The following is an 18,217-nucleotide window of genomic DNA, read 5'->3' as shown; positions in this document are numbered from 1 at the left end:
AGAATATTCAGAATTTGGAAATATTGTAAAATAATTCTGTATGTTCTCCCAGTGTAGTGTTCATCATTCTCCCTGGGCTGGTGGCTCCTGGGTTCTATAAACAAACAGGCTGAGCAAGTGCTAAGGAGCAAGCCAGTAAGCAGTAAACAAGCACTCCTCCTTGACCTCTGTATCAACTCCTGTCTCTAGATTCCTATCCAGTTTGCGTTCCTATCCTGACTTCAGTGACAAACAGACCTCTTCCTTACTTCTCTAGACAAATGATCCTTTTTAAGGTTTACAGTATATTATTGGATAATACCAGATGCTATGACACTAGATAGATGAAAAATATGGATTGAAGAGTTTTAAGTTATTGTTTCCAGCAGAGATGTGAGTTATTTTTCTAATAATAATAATTACAAAGGTTATACTGTTAATGTCCTCTTGTATACAAACTAGTAATATGCCTAATTTTGCATTGTTTGTTTGTTTTTCATGACAGGCTTTCTCTACGTATCCCTGGCTATCCTGGAACTCACTCTGTAAACAAGGTTGACCTTGAACTCACAGAGATCCACCTGCCTCTGCCTCCCAAATGCTAGGATTAAAGATGTGCGCCACCACCGACACCCATCATAATTTTGTAATCTTATTTCAGCATTTTATCCTTGATAAATATCTAGCTCGTTGATTTGGTGGGGTTTGGGAGGTTGTTGGTTTGTTCATTTGTTTTGAGACAGGGTTTTACTCTGTAGTCCAGGCTTGCCTGAAGCTCATGACATAGCCCCGACTGGCTTCGAAGGAATGGGTTCAGATTATATTTGTTATATAATATATAATTGTTATATATATGCTTTGGCTGAGACAAGGTCTTTATATAGCTCAGCCTGGGTTCAGACTTTTGAGCCTTAGCCTTGTAAGTATGTATGTAGTTCATCAGCAATATTTTAAGTTTAAATTTAAAATTTGTGGATGTAAAAATTTTAAACATAAAAGTGTTAAGTATGGCATATGTATATGCATGTGTATACATGGATATAGTATATAAGTAAATACGTAAAAGTAAAAACATAAATACTAAATCTAAGTTATCCATTTGCATCTACTTTTCTCTTTTTTTATTTTTTAAGACAGTGCTTCACTATGCAGGCCAGCCTGTGCCTTGAGAGAGCCTGGATTAAAGGCCTGAGTCACCACACCTGGCAGCTGTCCTCTTGATGTTCCTGTGTTGGCGGGATTACAGGTGTGTGCTGTCACACCGGGTTATGTGATTCCGGGGATGAGTCCTAAGTGTCTGTGCATGCAAGTCAAATGCTCTACTGAGTTACATCCACAGCGCCTCTGTCTCCCTTATTTACTTACTTATCTATCATCTTGGGGCAGGATTATAGTGTATGTTTTCACAGAGCAGGCCAGCCTCCACAGGCAGCTGCTGGGACTCTGTCTTGCCTGTAGGCACTAGCTGGGGCGTGGCAGGTGTCTCTGGCTCCCTCCACTTTGAGGGGACAAAAGGAATGTGATCTGGAGGAGTGTCGCAGTTGTGTTTGATCTGCTTTAATAGTGTTTAATGCTTAATGCAAGTGCAAAACATGGGGTTTTGTTACGTCCTTTATATTTTTAAAATAAATTGCTTTTTAAAAATAAGTTTTAACAGAAGGGAATTACATTGGGACATCTGTCCCCTTATATTTTACCTTTGTGACAATCAACCTACATTGTACTCACACTGTATAGCCTAATATATGCCATATCTATTAATTAATTGCTATAGTTTGGATCTACTATATTTTCTAAAGACCTATGTGTCTTAATCCCTGGTCCAGAGGTAATGGAAACTGTATGAAGAGGGGCCTAGTATTAAAGACTCAATGGTCTTTAGTCCATTGAGCCTAAAGGGCTGTCTCTTTCTCTTTTCTGTCCTCATACATGAGGTAAGTGGCTTTGCTCTTCCATGATGTTGGGCCACCACATCATGAGGCCAAAACAATGGGCCCAACCAAGCACAGATGGAAATACCCAATTATGTGAATCAAAATAACCCTTTTCTCTCTGTAAGCTAATTTATTTATTTTATTTTTATTGGTAATTAAATTTTTTTTTTTTTTTTTTTTTTTTTTTTTTTTTTTTGGTTTTTCAAGACAGGGTTTCTCTGTATAGCCTTGGCTGTCCTGGAACTCACTCTGTAGACCAGGCTGGCCTCAAACTCAGAAATCTGCCTGCTTCTGCCTCTCAAGTGCTGGGATTAAAGACGTGCACCACCACTGCCCGGCTAAAGTTATAATTACGAATATTAACAATTATAATTGTCACATTATATCCTTGACAATCAGGGAGAAATTACTTATCAGTCCTTTCAATAGGTGGAAATAGACGTAAACATTATATGAATGGTGCTTGAGTGGAATGGCTTTTCAAAGTTATCAATTCATTAGCTCATAGTGTGTGTCTGTGCACGCACGTGTGTGCGTGTGCATGTGTTATGGGGTTTCATTCATATTGTGTGCATCATGAGGTCAATGTCAAGTGTCCATCTACTCCCATTTGTTTTTATTTTGTTTTGAGACAGCATCTCCCTCTGGAACCTAGGGCTTGTCAACCGTAGTAGCCTGGCCGTCTTGTGAGCCCCAAGGCTCTATCTCTTCATATTTCACAAGTGCTAGGATTCTCACTATGCCCAGCCTTTTACATGGGATCTGGAGATTAATCTCAAGTTATACTTGCATAGCAAGCACTCTGCTAATGGAGCTATCATTTCGTCTGTACACAACCCTGCAAATGACTTTTAAAGTACTTGAATAAGGGCTGGAGAGATGGCTCAGTGGTTAAGAGCACTGACTGCTCCACCTGAGGTCCTGTGTTCAATTCCCAGCAACCACATGGTGGCTCACAACCATCTGTAATGTGATTCAGTGCACTCTTGTAGTGTGTGTCTGAAGATAGCTGCAGTGTGTACTCATATAAATAATAATAAATAAATAAATCTAAAAAATGCTTGAATAGTAAAAGTCACTGATACTTCAGGCTATTTTTACTTAATTTTCAAAAGACGTGTTGATGAAATGAATCTGTTACCCCCAATTTCAAAAGATAAAACAGCAGCTCATTCTCGCAGTCGACAATTCAGGGGGAATAAACTCAGCAGCTGTAGATAACCAAAGCTCCAGGGATGTGGGGTGCAATCGTTTATAATCAAAAACGTGGAAAGTACTGTCTTCCAAAGGTTCTCCTATCAAGACAGATTCTAGGTGTCAAAACTTTCTGATACACATTCTAAGGTAGGATAGCCATACAGTTGAAGGGGATATGGAGAAATAGGTAAACCCATTTAGTTAATGAATATGTTTTGTTCTAAAAGAGGGGCTGAGAAAACGCCTATGAATTGTGTTGAAGAGAAAAGGGAACAAAGCAGAGGAGAGGGGGAGAGAGAGAGAGAGAGAGAGAGAGAGAGAGAGAGAGAGAGAGAGACTCAAGACAGCCAGGACTATATAGAGAGCTACTGTCTCCAAAAAAATGGGGGAAGGGGGAAGGGGGAAGTGGCCATAAGGCTGTTAGCAAACCAACAATTGGCATTCCTCCATAGTTTCTACTTCAATGGTGGCGTCTTAGTTACTTTTCTACTGCTGTGATAAGAAGACACCTGACCAAGTCAATTTATAGAAGAGTTTGTTAGAGGTCTTTGCAGTCTCAAAGGGTTAAGAGTGAGTCCGTGACCATCGTGGCAGGGAGCGTGGCAGCAGGCGGCCTATCGCTGGAGCAGTAGCTGAGACCTTATATCTTCGTTCACAAGCATGAGGCAGGGAGAAAGCTAACTGACAATGAGCGTTGGTTTACAAGATCTCGGTGCCACTGAGTAAAATGGTTTATTTGGGTGGGACAATAAAAAAGTATTTCTTCAGAGTTGGCCCGAGAGGAGCAGGCTATGTTTTGAGTTTCCTGGGTGGTATTGGTTTTAAAGTTATGAAGTGGTCACCGAGAGGCGTAGAGGCTTGGCACCATTTCAAAGGGTCAGAGTCTCTCTAGAGGCCAAAAAAAGTCACTGGTGAAGGTTCAGTCTCATTTACAGTGCAAGTCCCCAGGTTATTGGAGATGCCAGGACTATGGGGCATTTGCCAAGACAACAGTACTGTGGGGTGGAGCCCACCTAAGGCTACAGTGTGAACAGAGTGTGATGAAGATGGGCCTTCTGGAACCAGAAGAGTAAGTCTCAGATGTTCGACACTGAGCTCCAGAATTTAGAATCGTGCTGCTGGACTCTCATTTTGCATTGACCTAATTATTCTTTGTTTGTTTGGTTTGGTTTTTGGTTTTTCGAGACAGAGTTTCTCTGTGTAGCCCTGGCTGTCCTGGAACTCACTCTGTAGACCAGGCTGGCCTCGAACTCAGAAATCTGCCTGCCTCTGCCGCCCAAGTTCTGGGGTTAAAGGCGTGCGCCACCACTGCCTAGCGACCTGATTATTCTTACACCCCCCCCCCTTTTTTTTAAATCTTTTGGAATAAGAAAGAATGCAACTTCTTAAAAAATGAGCCCAGAGTTAAGAGAATTTGAAATTTTAAAGTGCCTTAGAATTTTTTTTAAAGACTGCAGAACTTTTAAAAGCTAGGTTGTATTTTATATTATGACATTAACATGACATCTTGGGGATAAGGAAGAAAAGGTTAGCGTTACAAAGAGAAGTGTTTGTGTGTCAAGTTGACAAGGGACAGAGTATCCTAGTTAAGCTTTGCTTATCAATTTGACTCAAACTGGAATTATCTAAGAAAAGGCTTTTCTAGATCACACTGACCTGTGAGAATGTTTGTAGGCGGTCATCTTGATTACTAATTGACTAAGGTGGCACCATCTCCTTGGCAGACAGCCCTGGGCTGTATAAAAACGCTAGCTATACTTGAGGCTGTGAGCAAGCCAGCAAGCAGTGCTCTTTCATAGGTTTCTGTTTCATGCACCGAAAGCTAAGTCAGCCCTTTAATTAGAGATTATTCCCATTGAGTCCTTATGTTAGTTACTCTTCTCAGTTTTGACAGTTAGCATTTTAAGGGAAGGGTGTACCTTGGCTCACAGTTGAGGCTTTAACTCATGATAGGGGAGAAGGCATATTGGCCAGAGCATAATGAGGCAGTTGATTACAGAGTTCTCATCCAGGGAGCAGAGGTAAATGGTGCTGTTAGCTCTCTTTCTTCCTTTCAGTCCAAACTCTTAGCCCTTAAGGGTGGTGCTGTCCACATTCGGGGTTGGTCTTTCTCGTTCCCTTAAACATTATTAGAAACACTATATCCACACATAGATGTATGTGTCCATAGTGATTCTAAATCCAATCAAGGTGACAATAAAAATTATAACCATCACAGTCCTAGACAGTGAAGCAGCCTTGCCTTCTGCTAATACTGTGGGCTTATTTATTTATTTATTTATTTATTTATTTATTTTGGTTTTTCGAGACAGGGTTTCTCTGTATAGCCCTGGCTGTCCTGGAACTCACTCTGTTGACCAGGCTGGCCTCGAACTCAGAAATCCACCTGCCTCTGCCTCCCAAGTGCTGGGATTAAAGGCATGCGCCACCACCGCCTGGCTGTGGGATAACTTATGAAGATATTCATTCATATTGTTCTTGGTGTATCTTCTATCTCCCTCCTTCAAGTCATTAACCATACTTTTAAGTGTTCCTTCCAAGGGGCATAGGAATAAAAAACTGCTCTTGTTTCTGTTAAGGGACAGCTGACTCCATTTTTCCTTTTAGTTAAACAATTTTAGACTTTGATCGTGTCCTTAGCTAGAGGTCGACTTTATTTATTTTTTTGTTCTTCCCCAATAATCTTGTGAAGTACACATTATAAATTGTTCCCATTGTTCTGAGAATTGACTAGCCATAAAATGTTTCATGGTATGTTAACTGTCTGACGACTATAAACTCATAACATTTCTGCCCATAACCCCATAGCATATACCTTTCTCATGATCATAAAAATAACAGCAAAATTCTGTTTTTTAATCACTTTCTTATTTGCCACAAAAAGCCTTTTTCTATTTCTGGTCTGGGCCACTTTCATTCTCCTACTCCTGAGGAGAGTGTAAGTCTCGTACGGCCATAAAAATAAGATGTTTCTGCCTTGCAACATCTCAGTGTTAGCTCCTGGTTTTTGATAGCATAACAGTTTTCTAAAGCCCCTGGATAGAACACTTGAAAGTGTGGTTAACGGCTTAAAGGAGGAAGCTAGAAATTTACAGTCTGTCTCTGGGGCTTGGGAGGGAGTTTAGGGAAAGACAGAAATGAGGGGAGGGTGGGAGGGTAAAAGGCTGGAAAGCCATAAGAGGGTCACTGTTAGCCAGGGCTTGGCAAAAAAAAAAAAAAAAAAAAAACCAAAGCTTTCTGGGACTTCTGAGAGCTGCATTCCCTAGTTAAATATTAATGGAGTAATTAACCTAACTGGAAAAAAGTATATTTTTATCTAAACATTACCTTCCATGTCCATGGGAACTTTCCCTTCATCGGTGGATTTTTCTTTTCTTTGTAGTAAAAGGAAGTTAATATAATTTGATTGTTATTTTTCTCTTCTGTATATATTTGCGTTTCTTTAGTCTTTAAGCATACGTACGAAAAATCCACAGTAATGGAAATGAGGAGAATAAAAGGATTGATTACATACATTGGATGAGTAATTATTTGTAAACCTTTATAAGGAATATCCTTAGATAGAATCAAGAATGCAAAAACAGGGCCAGGAGCTAGCTCAATTGCAAAAGTGCCGACTAGGCAAGCATGAAGACCTGAGTCCAATCTCCAGAACTCAATTTTAAAAAGCCAGACTTAGTGGTGCTTATAATTCCCACACTGGAGAAAGATAAGACTTGCAGCTCACTGGCTGGCCAACTAAGACTACTTGGTGAGTTCCAGATTAGTAAAAAACCATGTCTGAAACAAACAAAACAGTAGATCCCTCCTGAGAAATAGCACCTAATGTTGTCCCCTAATCTTTGCATGCACAGGCTATGTGACACAGGTACCCACACACATGAACACAGCAATGCACACACATGAAAGACGATAAAACAATAATTATTTACCCTTAGATAGGTAATTGTGACACTCTTGGCATCCCTTGTGAAATTTTAAACATCCAGATAAATTCTTGGCAAATTCCTCACATATTTCTCCATTTCTCTCAGGTAACATCTCTGAAGTCATACCTTTCTGGTCTAACTCTGTAGGGAATACAACATTCACACATAACCATTCCTGGAATTTCACCATACAGGGCAGGGGAAATGGTTAACTTAGTATTGTGCTTATTACACAAGCATGAGGATCAAAGTTTGATTTCTAGAACTCATGAGAAAAGCCAAGTGTGGCAGCATGTACTTTTAATGACAATGCTTGGAGAGTGGAGATGGGTGTGGTGACAAACGTTTTTAATCACAGCAGAGTTGGGCATCACTCTGAGTTTGAAGCCAGCCTGGTCTTCAAAGCAAGCTCTAGGACAGCCATGGATACAGAAAAATCCTGTCTTGAAAAAACAAACAAGCAAAAATTGCCAAAGGTAGTGGGAGAAAGAAAAGGAGCCTGGAGGGATACTTTAGTCAGTAAATGGCTAACATTCGAGCATAAAGACCTGAGTTCCCAGCACCCACGTATTAGGAGCTGGGCATGAGGGCATGTGCCTGCTGGGAAGGCAGAGACAGGGTGATCCCTAAGACTTGTTGGTCAGGCAGTCTAACCAAATCAGTGAGCCCCAGGTCTTAGTAAGAGACCCTATCTCAAAACATACTAGGCACTCCTATGGAGTAACACTTAAGGTTGATCTCTGGCTTCTACCTGAGTATGTCCATACATATAGGGCCACATACCACATGTTCACCAGCACATATGTGAACATGTTGGCACCAGCACACACCACAAAAAAATCAAAATGAAAAAAAGAAAAGAAAAAGAAAGAGCAAGAGAGAAAAGGGGAGGAAAAAAAAGGAGTGAGAAAAGAGGGGTCATTAGTAACTGGCCTTCGTGTGGTTCCCAAGAGTCTTCAATTGCACTGAGGGTCTTCGTTATTATTTGCCGGACTCTCCCATATACAGAGAGACTGAAGTTATGAAACAGCTGGAAGACGTTGGGCATGTCCCACCTTTGCCCAATTTCTTCCTTTTTGATTATCTCTTTAGACAGAGCTGGGGAGTATGGCTCCATTAAGTCCACATCGGACATGAAGTATACTTGAAAAGCCTGGTCAAATTCTTGCTGCATCTGTTTGAAAATGTAAACACTCATGTTGAAGAGAGATTTCACGTCCACAGCGAGCTGGCTGAACAGGTTCTCTATATGCACCACTTGTGAATCTTCCTCAGTCATCTCTTCTACGGCAGGGGGATCCTTTACGTCCTCACTGCGGGTAAACAGAAACCGGTATATCTTCTTGAGAAATTGCTCCATCTGTGAGGTAGAGTTAGACATGGAATAAAAATAAAGGTGTTTTTCGTCCTATTCCACTTATTACTGAAAAAAAAATTAAAGTTTATGGTAGTCATTTGTAATTAAGTTCTGCATAAATTAGAAAAAGGTTATTGACTTTAATATGATATATACCAGTCTTATAGCTGGTCCTAACTTTAACTGTGAAAATGGGACCTGAAATTCCTCCTGGTTTAGATTTGCTCACAGAAGGCTAAAAAGGTCGAAGTATAGTAGAGAAGCTGTAACCAGATATTTTTTACAGCAGCTGGCAGGTCATTGATTATAGGATACTGTAAAACTTGCCTTAGAACTACAAAGAATGCTACTGTCTTCCTAGTTGTTATAGTCATTTATGATTATTTAGTAGTATGTTAACTGTCTTCATCTTCTGCTTCTTATCACTAAATTAATTCATGAAAAGAAAAAGATGAACACATCTACACTGAGCCACAGAGGCCAGACATAGCTCAGGGATAGTTACATATTAGGTCGCTTAGTGACAAATGTAAATTAACAACGACACTGTCCAGTTTGTTATATTCAAAGGAACTCATTCTAGTCACAGGGTTTTGAGTACTGTTCTGTGGAAGACGGTTACCCAGCACTTACACTACGTGATACTTAAGTCTAGGCAGATCACAGTTGTCGTTATCTCACAGCCTTAGAATGTGTTGAGTGTTGTTAGCCATGGACTATTACTTTCAGAGCACCAGCCTCCGACTGTTCAAACAATTATCCGGGATCTGTATAGGATCTATGCCTTTTACAGAAAGAAATCTGGATGGATTGCCTGCCTTTCCTCTGCCAGTTTGTGCTTACTGAGTCCATCCATAGAAATAAAACTTTGAAGCTGGACCAAGTGGCACATGCCTATAGCTCTAGCTCCTGCAGAGGCTGAAGGGGAGGGGACATGACTCAATCCAAGGAGTTGAGGCAGCCTGGGCAACATAGCAAGACCCAATCTCAGAAAACAACAAAAAACAAGTCCCAAGAAATGTCCATAAGGTTACATGTCAGGTCCAAATGAGAACGACCTCCAAATCTGTCTCCCGCACTCATGTCATTGTATTCCTGGCATATCAGAGAACGACCATAACTGTAAAAGTAGAGCAGATGGAATCAACACTGTCATCAAATTAACTTGGCATATTCCTTATCCTATGACTACTCTTTTGTAATTGAATGTGGCACTGCCAAGCCAGGAGTATTCTCTAATTACTGCATACATTAATATGAAGAGTAAAATTCCATTCCATTTCATATACAGCTCACTTCTCGAAGGGGGGGGGGGAGGAGAAAATCCAGGCCAATCAGAGACTTTACCGGGCAGAGCTCATCTTATGTGGGTCACCACCCTCTGTGAATCCTTCTGCCTAGAAGATCAACAAAGGACATGAAAAGGAAAACTACGCCAGTCTTCCAGAACACACGGATAGGGCAAAAGGAGACAGGAAAGTATGTACATTTACGCACACACGTGCAAGAAGAAAAACTCATTGAAATGAAGATGGTGTGATATTTCACATCTGTAAGACTAACACTTGGGAGACACAGGTGGGAGGGTCAGAGACTCAAGGTCAACCTAGGATACATCTCCAGAGGAGACCTTGTACCATAAATCAAAGGAGCGGTGGACCTAAGTGTTGCGGCACACATGTGTGACACATCTGTGACTCTGCACTTAGCGAGTGGACTCAGGAGGATCGGTCATCAGTAACTGCATACTAAATCTCAGGACAACTTGGGCTACATGTAGAATTGAAAAGAGTGGGGGAGGGAGAAAGGCAGGGAGGAAAGAGGGAGGGAGGGAGAGACAGAGGGAGAGGGAGATTCAAATTCATGGTTTCTAGGATAAAATATTAAAGAAGATTGAAATCAAACCCTATAATACTATGATTGAAAGTACAGCTAGACAGTCATTTGTTGGATAACCCCACATAAGATATGACCCTTACGGTCAAAGGCCTTACAATCTACTGGGGACCTGCCTACAAACAGTGAATACAATGCAGCCTGGGCATTTCTACAGGCGTTACAGAGTGTAATTAACCCAAGGATAAACATTGATGGTTATTCTAAACTATAAATTGTGCACACACAGATGGTGATAATATGACATTGGTATTAGATTCTAAACCACAAAAGCCCATCATCAATCATCTCTATTTTAAAAATGAATATAATTTAAAAATCAAGATGGCCTAGATGCCTTAAGAGCCCCGAAATGGTGAACTCCCTTTCTCTTACCATGTTTTTCACAGAGGACCAACCAGGCTGGCAAGCTGTATAAAATCGTATGCAGTTACTTTCCAAACATGGCCTGCATCCATCCCAAGAATCTACAGAAGATGCCTGACATAACTTTTCTTCTTCCTCCAGACGTTCTTGCACTTCGTCCATGAGTTTCCGGGCCTCCTGGTTAAGATGTACAAGCACATGTCTCATTTGACTTTCCTGAGGTCGCTAAATTAGCTCAGTTGGTAAAGTGCTTGCCTTGCATTCACAGAGCCCAGGTGCCACCGCAACAGGCATGGTGGCGGCACACACCCGTAATCCCAGCTCTCAGAAAGAGGAAAAGGGAAGATCAGAAATTCAAGGTTATCCTTGGCTACCTAGTGAATTCAAGGCCATCCTTCTCTACACAAGACCTGGTTTCAACAGAAATTAATTTAAAGACCCTCTAAACGGCTCCAGCCTTTTTGTCTTCACCCTCCTTCTGCGGATACATCTACCACCACAACGATTTCTGTTCGTTAAAGAGTCTTCTGAATGAGCCTTTATTGAAGACCACGAAAATCTCATTGTCCATTGGTTCGCCAATATTTAGTGAATACTTGCTGTATGATGGAGACATTGCACTCAATGTGGATGAGCAAATAACAAAGACGTCATCATCCTTATGAAAGGGAACCCTCCGTGATTACCTGATTACCGTTTGACTAATCTATCTGAATGGTTAGCCTGTGAGAGCTACAGAAGGTGGGATCTAAGTCTTAGAAAACTGATATTTTAATTCTTTCATCTAAGCGTCCCTAAACCATTGTATGGATTTAGACACTACAAGAAAGCCAAAATCTTGTCTATAACCAATGAGTTACAGTGAGTGGTTTCTTTCTTCTTGTCTGTATTCCAAGCGCGCCCCCTTGTGGTGATGGCTGTACTTGGCTAAGTCCTGACACCTGTTCTTCCACACAGCTCTGTAGCAAAAGGGCCTTTTTTTTTTTTTCTTTCTTCTTCCTTGTATCCCTGGCTAGACCCCTGGTCTCACTGCTCAAATGGACTTCTTGCCCAAGGTAGTGTTTAGGAAAATGGGGGCTGTACCAGGCCTCAGAGCTAAGGCACCCCTCAAGTGAAAAACACATGGGAGAAAACGTTTTGTTCTTAAAACCAATTTATTTTTGGCTTTTGTTTGCTTATTTTCGGAAGCAGAGTCTCACTATATAGTCCAAGATGGCCCTGATATTCCTGTCTCACCCTCCCAAGTGCTAGCATTATAGATATGATCATAGATCCCGTGTGTGTGTGTGTGTGTGTGTGTGTGTGTGTGTGTGTGTGTGTTGTATGTATATCTGTGCATTTGTGTGTGCATGTGTGGAGGCTAGAGACTGAAGTTTGGTGTCTTTCTCTCTTGCTCTTTTGATACAGGGTTTGTTTGTTCACTAAACTCTGGGCCTGGATCTCACCAATTGATGAGACTGGCTAGCCAGCAAGACCCATGAATCAGCCTGTCTCTGCCCTAGCCCTCTGCTCCGGTGCCTGGGGTTAAGTGCTTCTGTTCTAGCTTTTTGTGTGGGGTGCTGGGGATTTGAACTCAGGTCCTCATGCTATATTGCATATATTAAGCCCACAAATACCAGCCCAGCTCTAATAATCTTCTATGTCTCCCATGCCTGAATTGACTCTTCCAGAGTTCCTCATTGTAGGTTTCTGGTGGTTAGTCAGGTGGTGTTTGCTATAACCTACATAGGAATCCCAACAGGACTCTCCATATGCACATCATGACCCAGACAGGATTTGTGGATAAGGGTATCTTCATGCCATCTCAGGCTTTTCAGAATAGTTCGGGAATCTTGAATGGTTGTTTCAGGCTGGAGACATGTCTCAGTAATTAAGAGCGCTTGGTTCTCTTGCAGTGGGCAAGATTTTGGTTTCTACCACTCACATCTAGTGGCAGTTCCAGGCATCTAATTCCTTTGGTCTCCTCCTGAACACACACACACACACACACACACACACACACACACACACACACACACATGGTTGGTCTGACTCTGCTTGTATTCAAGTGCTAAAATTCAGCACCTGAAGATCTAATTGCTCCAAGACATGTATACCAGCCTTTGTTGTGTAAGCCTTGCTCCCCAATTTAAAACTATTGGTTAAATAAAACTGCTGAGAGCCAATTACGGGAAGGGGGAGGCGTGCAGATAGAGAGAGGTGGAGTTTGAGTTACTGGGCTGGCAGTCCAGATAGGGAAGAGGAGGAGGAGGAGGAGGAGGAGGAGGAGGAGGAGGAGGAGGAGGAGGAGGAGGAGGAGGAAGAGGAGGAGAGGAGGAGGAGAGGAGGAGGAGAGGAGGAGGAGGAGAGGAGGAAGGAGGAAGAAGAGGAGGGGGAGGGGAAGGAGGAGGAGGAGGAAGAGGAAGAGGAGGGAGAAGAAGAAGAGGAGGAAGGAGGAGGAGGAAAAGGAGGGGGAGGGGAAGGAGGAAGAAGAGGAGGAGGAGGAAGAGGAGGGAGAAGAGGAGGAGGAGGAGGAGGAGGAGGAGGAAAAGGAGGGGGAGGGGAAGGAGGAAGAAGAGGAGGAGGAGGAAGAAGAGGAGGAAAAGGAGGGGGAGGGGAAGGAGGAAGAAGAGGAGGAGGAGGAAGAGGAGGAGGAGGAGGAAGAGGAAGAGGAGGAGGAAGAGGAAGAGGAGGGAGAAGAGGAGAAAGAAATCCTGTAGAAAATGAAGAAATGGAGAGAACGAGAGTCTCCAGGAGGCATGATGGGCCAGCAGCACACACCAGAACTCAGGACTGCTGGAACAGAAACAATCCAGAGAAATTCAGTGAATATTTGGGCTGTGCTGTAGCTCAGAAGTAGAAGCTTCTGTTGCAACCACTGACAATGCAAAAACTCGGCGTAATCAAATGGGCTGGCTCAGTGTGCTATTTAATATACCCTGATTTGTTAAAGTATTCTCAGACATTCCACCTGCCAACTGTACACGGGCCCTTAGGAAGAGGTCCCTTCATTCTAGAGGTGCTGGCCAGGGCTCCCCCAGCTCTCTGTTTACTTGCCTTTGAATTATAACAACGATGACCCAGGTGGACTAATGAACTTTTACCTAGTTGTAACTAAACTAACTCTCAAATATTTACATTGATTTATTTGTGTGTGTGTGTGTGTGTGTGTGTGACAGATTGCCATGGCATGCATGTGTAAGTCAGAGGATAACTTGTGAAAGTCCATTCTCTCCTTCCACCAGGTGGGTTCCAAGGACTGAAGTCAGGTCATCAGGCTTAGTGGCAAGTGCTTTTACTCACAGAGCCACCTTACTGACCTGCAACCAAACTAACTCTGAAAACAAACAAACAAACAAACAAACAAACAAAGCAACAACAACAAAGGCTAGGGGTATTTAAAAGATTCTTGGAGAGAGGGGAGAAATCCAAAGAGGGAAAGCCCGAGCGTGGATTAAGAAGTAAGATAGACTAAGTTCTCCGTTATAAGCTCATCACGGCCACGTGATGGGGTAAGACTGCTGATCTAATCAGAACTGGCTAATCTGATGATTTTTTTTTCAAAACAGCAGGAGACTAATTAAAATGTAGTTCAAAACTGGGTATGATGATACATACACATAATTCCAGCACTTAGGAAGTGGAAGGTTCAGGAGTTCAAGGCCTGCCTCAGCTACAGACAAGGTTACATGACACCATGACTCAAAATAAGTAAGTAAGTAAGTAAGTAAGTAAGTAAGTAAAATATTTTTTTAAAAAATTAAAAATAAAGAAAACAAATATGGAATTCTTAACCACCCTCACCCATAAGTGTATTTAGGAGTGGTATCTCATTTTTTAATTTATTTAATTTTAATAATAGGGACTAGAAACCACTGATCTCATCAAAACTTCTCCAAACACTTCTGACTCAATATCTTAACTCAGATGAGACTAAAAATTGAAGCATTTGAAAAGGTAGCCTTTTTAACCAGGTATCAACCCTCAAATCCTGTGTTCAGCGTCCTGTGGAAGATGACTAGACAAAGAAACCTAAAGCTTTCGCCATCTTCTCTAAACTACACTGCTCTCCAGAAGATGTAATACAGGGAGAGAAGTCACTCATTAATTGCCCATAATTATTGTTGCCATTTTAATAGACGGTTTTCGGTGGTGGTACCTGCTTTTCTTCTTTGCATTTCTTCAAGGTTTTCATCAGTTTGGCGTGTTCCTCCTCTCTCCTCTCCATCATGGTTTTCATCTGCTTAATGCCAATCAAAGCCTTCTTCAGCTCTCCGTCTGCATCTGCATCTCCTACCTCCTGAAGACCTAAAAGACATGTTTGGAGTTTCTTTTAACCTAACCATATTACAAAACAGTAACTTTACCAGATTTGGGACCTCTAAATAGAGGCTTTTGGAGCCTTTAGCTCTAAAGCACTCCATGACAAATTCGCCACTCTCATGCACGCCTTCTGTTTCTCCTGAATAAATCTGAGCTTATTTGGTCTCAGTTTTGTCATTTTCCACAAGCCCTGTTTTCCTTTATTCATTTTTTTCCCTATCACCATGTTTGTCTGTTAACCAGTAAAGGATCCAGAGAGGGAAGTTGCCATTATCCTGTTATCTAACCAAGGCACACAAGTCACCAATGTGCTGCCTGACTTGACTTAACTGACTATGAGCTGCTTGCCCCTCCTTTGTTCCCTTATCACTCTAGATTCCAGGCCAGAGTCCAGGAGGGGACCTGACTGCAAAAGCTGACTCAAGGAACCTGAAAGCAGGTGACCCAGATAAGGCCCAATCACCAATGTTAAATTCCTGGTTTAACCCCTTGTGTCAAAATATGATCGGTTAATGTGACAGCTCACCCTGATCACCCTTGATTTGTGATCCCACCCTATAAAAACGTTGTACAGTCTCCCTTGGGAACACCATTCTGATCCCTAACTGGCCACCTCCCTGTGAATGCAGAAAATAAAGCTTTCATTTCAGCTTCTGTCTCTGGTGAGTTTTCTTGGCTTCCACCCTGACCCCAATAAATGTGGCATTTTGATGATATTATTTTTGCCTCTGAATTTAATTACAGACCCCAACTCAGCTCCATTTTAACTAATTATTTGCTAAATGTTAAATGCCCCAAATCTACATGACCAAACAAAGGTCACAAGTCAATGGGCACAGAACAACCAGATTCACTGTTATGACAACCTGCCCCTTGACTAATTACACGGATTACTTTGATAGTTTAAGTTTTTAAATGCTAGGAAAGTATCTTGCTGTTCATTAGAGATGTGTCAAGATGATACCAAACATCTGGATAATACAAAAGAAAATGCAGACAAAAAGTTGGCCAGTGTCATCTGTATAATACAAAATATCTAGATATGTGAATGCTGGCTCATAATTTTCATTATGAAAACATAATAAAAATTTCCCTTTTATTTAGATGTTTGACATCATGAGTACTTGGTTTAAGTCCTGAAGAACTTTTTACTGTCACGTGTAATGAATACGATTATCTTTCAATTGCAAGTCCCTACAAACATCAACAGGACAGGCAGACATGCAAACAGGACAGATAAGCCAAACATACCCTTCAGGTTTCCAGCCGTAGCAGCTGTCTCCTTCCAAGTAGGCGCACTGTGACAATATTTCAACCACAGCAGATACACAGAAAGCACCAAGAGTGGTGGCTTCATGGTTCAGTGTTCCTATGAAGGGAAAACCACCTGCTTTAATGCTTTCCTTGAGGCTACCCTCTTGAGCAGCCATTGAAAACACATGGTGCACCAAAGCACTTTTCTGCCAGTTCTCTTTATTACTTTAGACACTTCATGCTAAAATGTCTGGCACACAAGGACACATAAACTAACAGTTCAAAGACAAGCAGCCGGGCGGTGGTGGCGCACACCTTTAATCCCAGCACTTGGGAGGCAGAGGCAGGCAGATTTCTGAGTTCGAGGCCAGCCTGCTCTACAGAGTGAGTTCCAGGACAGCCAGGGTTACACAGAGAAACCCTGTCTCGAAAACACACACACACACACACACACACACACACACACACACACACACACACAAGAACAACAACAACAACAAAAAAAACCCCAAAGACAAACAAACTCACTTAGTCCTATTTTGTTTACATTCTTTCTGACAGTAAAGTGTGTGTATGAAGCTGGGCATGGTAGTGCATAGACACTGAGGCTGTGTTAGAATAGTGTTGAGAATTCCAGGCAGCCTGGGCCACATAGCAAGACCCTGCCTCAGCAGCCACAACTGTGAGAGCATCATAAGCATGATGTGCTAGAAAGCCAAGCCAGTGAATAATAGCGACCATAGAACTACAGAGTCTAAATTTCATTGGCGTTTCTTATCAACAGTAAGGGTGTCTAAAGGCAGAATTGAAGTCTGTCAGGGAGACTTTTTACGTGCAAAATTCTCAGTTCTCCTGTCTCCATCTCCATGTGCTTGGATTTCAGTTGTGTTAGTGTGTTCTCATACTTCTTACAGACCTATCACGATATATAATATGCAGTTAATTTTTTTCTGAGATAATGACCTCTCTTTTAAACATAGTTTACATTAGTTATAAAGATCTCAAACACAAATACTTTAAACTTTATCAAGACAAAAATAAATAGAAACAACTACATATTGTAACAAAATTAAATCTAAAAGATTTAAAAGGATATTTATCTACTTTATGCATATTTGTTATTTTAAAATTTCATTAATTATAATATCTTTATAATATTGAATATCTTTTAATACATTAACGTAACCGCAGCTATACTAGCAATAACATAGCGATCAAATTTCATATGACATTTGAGCTGTTCTCTTCTGTTCATGCCCCATTTAACAGACAAAACTTGAAATACAGCATGTATGTTTACCGTTGATATTGCAGCTCTCCCTGGAGAAATTGCCACTAACTCCTGGAAGGACGTTCACTTTTCTACGATGTGACATTCATCTGCGTCAGAGATTTAGTCTTATTCTGTTCATTTGATGACACAGTTCTTAATCCTATTAAACAGATATTTTGAGATTAAGACGTTTCAGTAGCACTTAAAGATGAAACACTAGAGGGCAGGTTGGACACAGAACAAGGGCCTTATCTGCTTTATACAAATGTGGGTGGGTTTGTGGGTGGGTCTTTTTCATTACTTTATTTATTCACTTTACATCCCAATATCAGCCCCCCCCCCCTCTCCTCCCAGTCCCTCTGTCACACAGATCCTCCTCACATTCTCCCTCCCCGTCTCATGGGAGGGGTGTGGTTTTGAGACAGTTTCATTAGGTAGGCTATTCTGGAACTCCCTATAAAGACCAGGCTGGCCTCAAGCTCATAAAGATTGGACAGCCTCTACCTCTGGAGTGCTGAGATTAAATGCATGTATTAATCATGACAGACAACCAGTGAGCTTTTATTGTTTGTGATCTTTTTTGAACCGAAATCTTTTTGAACTCACATGTAGGCAAAGATGGCCTAGAACTCTGAGCCTCTCTCATTCCCCAGTTTCCATCTCCCATGTGCAGCGATTACAGATCTGAGCCACTATGTGGGCCTGGCTGTTTAGCTTTTTTGTTGTTTTG

The 18,217-nt window shown here is 41.6% G+C and overlaps 1 protein-coding gene across 6 annotated transcripts in view; it reads right to left on the bottom strand.

The window, feature by feature from the left end:
• The window catches only part of Clul1 (clusterin like 1), a 28,897-nt gene extending 11,256 nt beyond the window's left edge, over positions 1 to 17,641 (bottom strand). For 5 of the 6 annotated variants that reach the window (XM_034483776.2, XM_034483777.2, XM_034483778.2 and 2 more), the window contains exons 1-6: positions 17,515 to 17,641; positions 16,212 to 16,329; positions 14,797 to 14,945; positions 10,668 to 10,835; positions 7,973 to 8,399; positions 7,043 to 7,180 (exon numbers count right to left, since the gene is read on the bottom strand). In XM_034483776.2, coding sequence (XP_034339667.1) covers positions 7,043 to 7,180; positions 7,973 to 8,399; positions 10,668 to 10,835; positions 14,797 to 14,945; positions 16,212 to 16,317 — 988 coding nt within the window. In that variant the 5' untranslated portion in view covers positions 16,318 to 16,329; positions 17,515 to 17,641. The remainder of the gene's footprint in view (positions 1 to 7,042; positions 7,181 to 7,972; positions 8,400 to 10,667; positions 10,836 to 14,796; positions 14,946 to 16,211; positions 16,330 to 17,514) is intronic. The other variant, XM_034483780.2, reaches the window with a different exon arrangement.
• Between the last annotated feature and the right edge of the window lie 576 nt (positions 17,642 to 18,217).

This window comes from Arvicanthis niloticus, chromosome 21 (assembly GCF_011762505.2).
Source record: "Arvicanthis niloticus isolate mArvNil1 chromosome 21, mArvNil1.pat.X, whole genome shotgun sequence".
In the NCBI taxonomy this organism is placed as follows: Eukaryota; Metazoa; Chordata; class Mammalia; order Rodentia; family Muridae; genus Arvicanthis; species Arvicanthis niloticus.
This window is presented reverse-complemented; position numbering and strand designations above follow the sequence as displayed.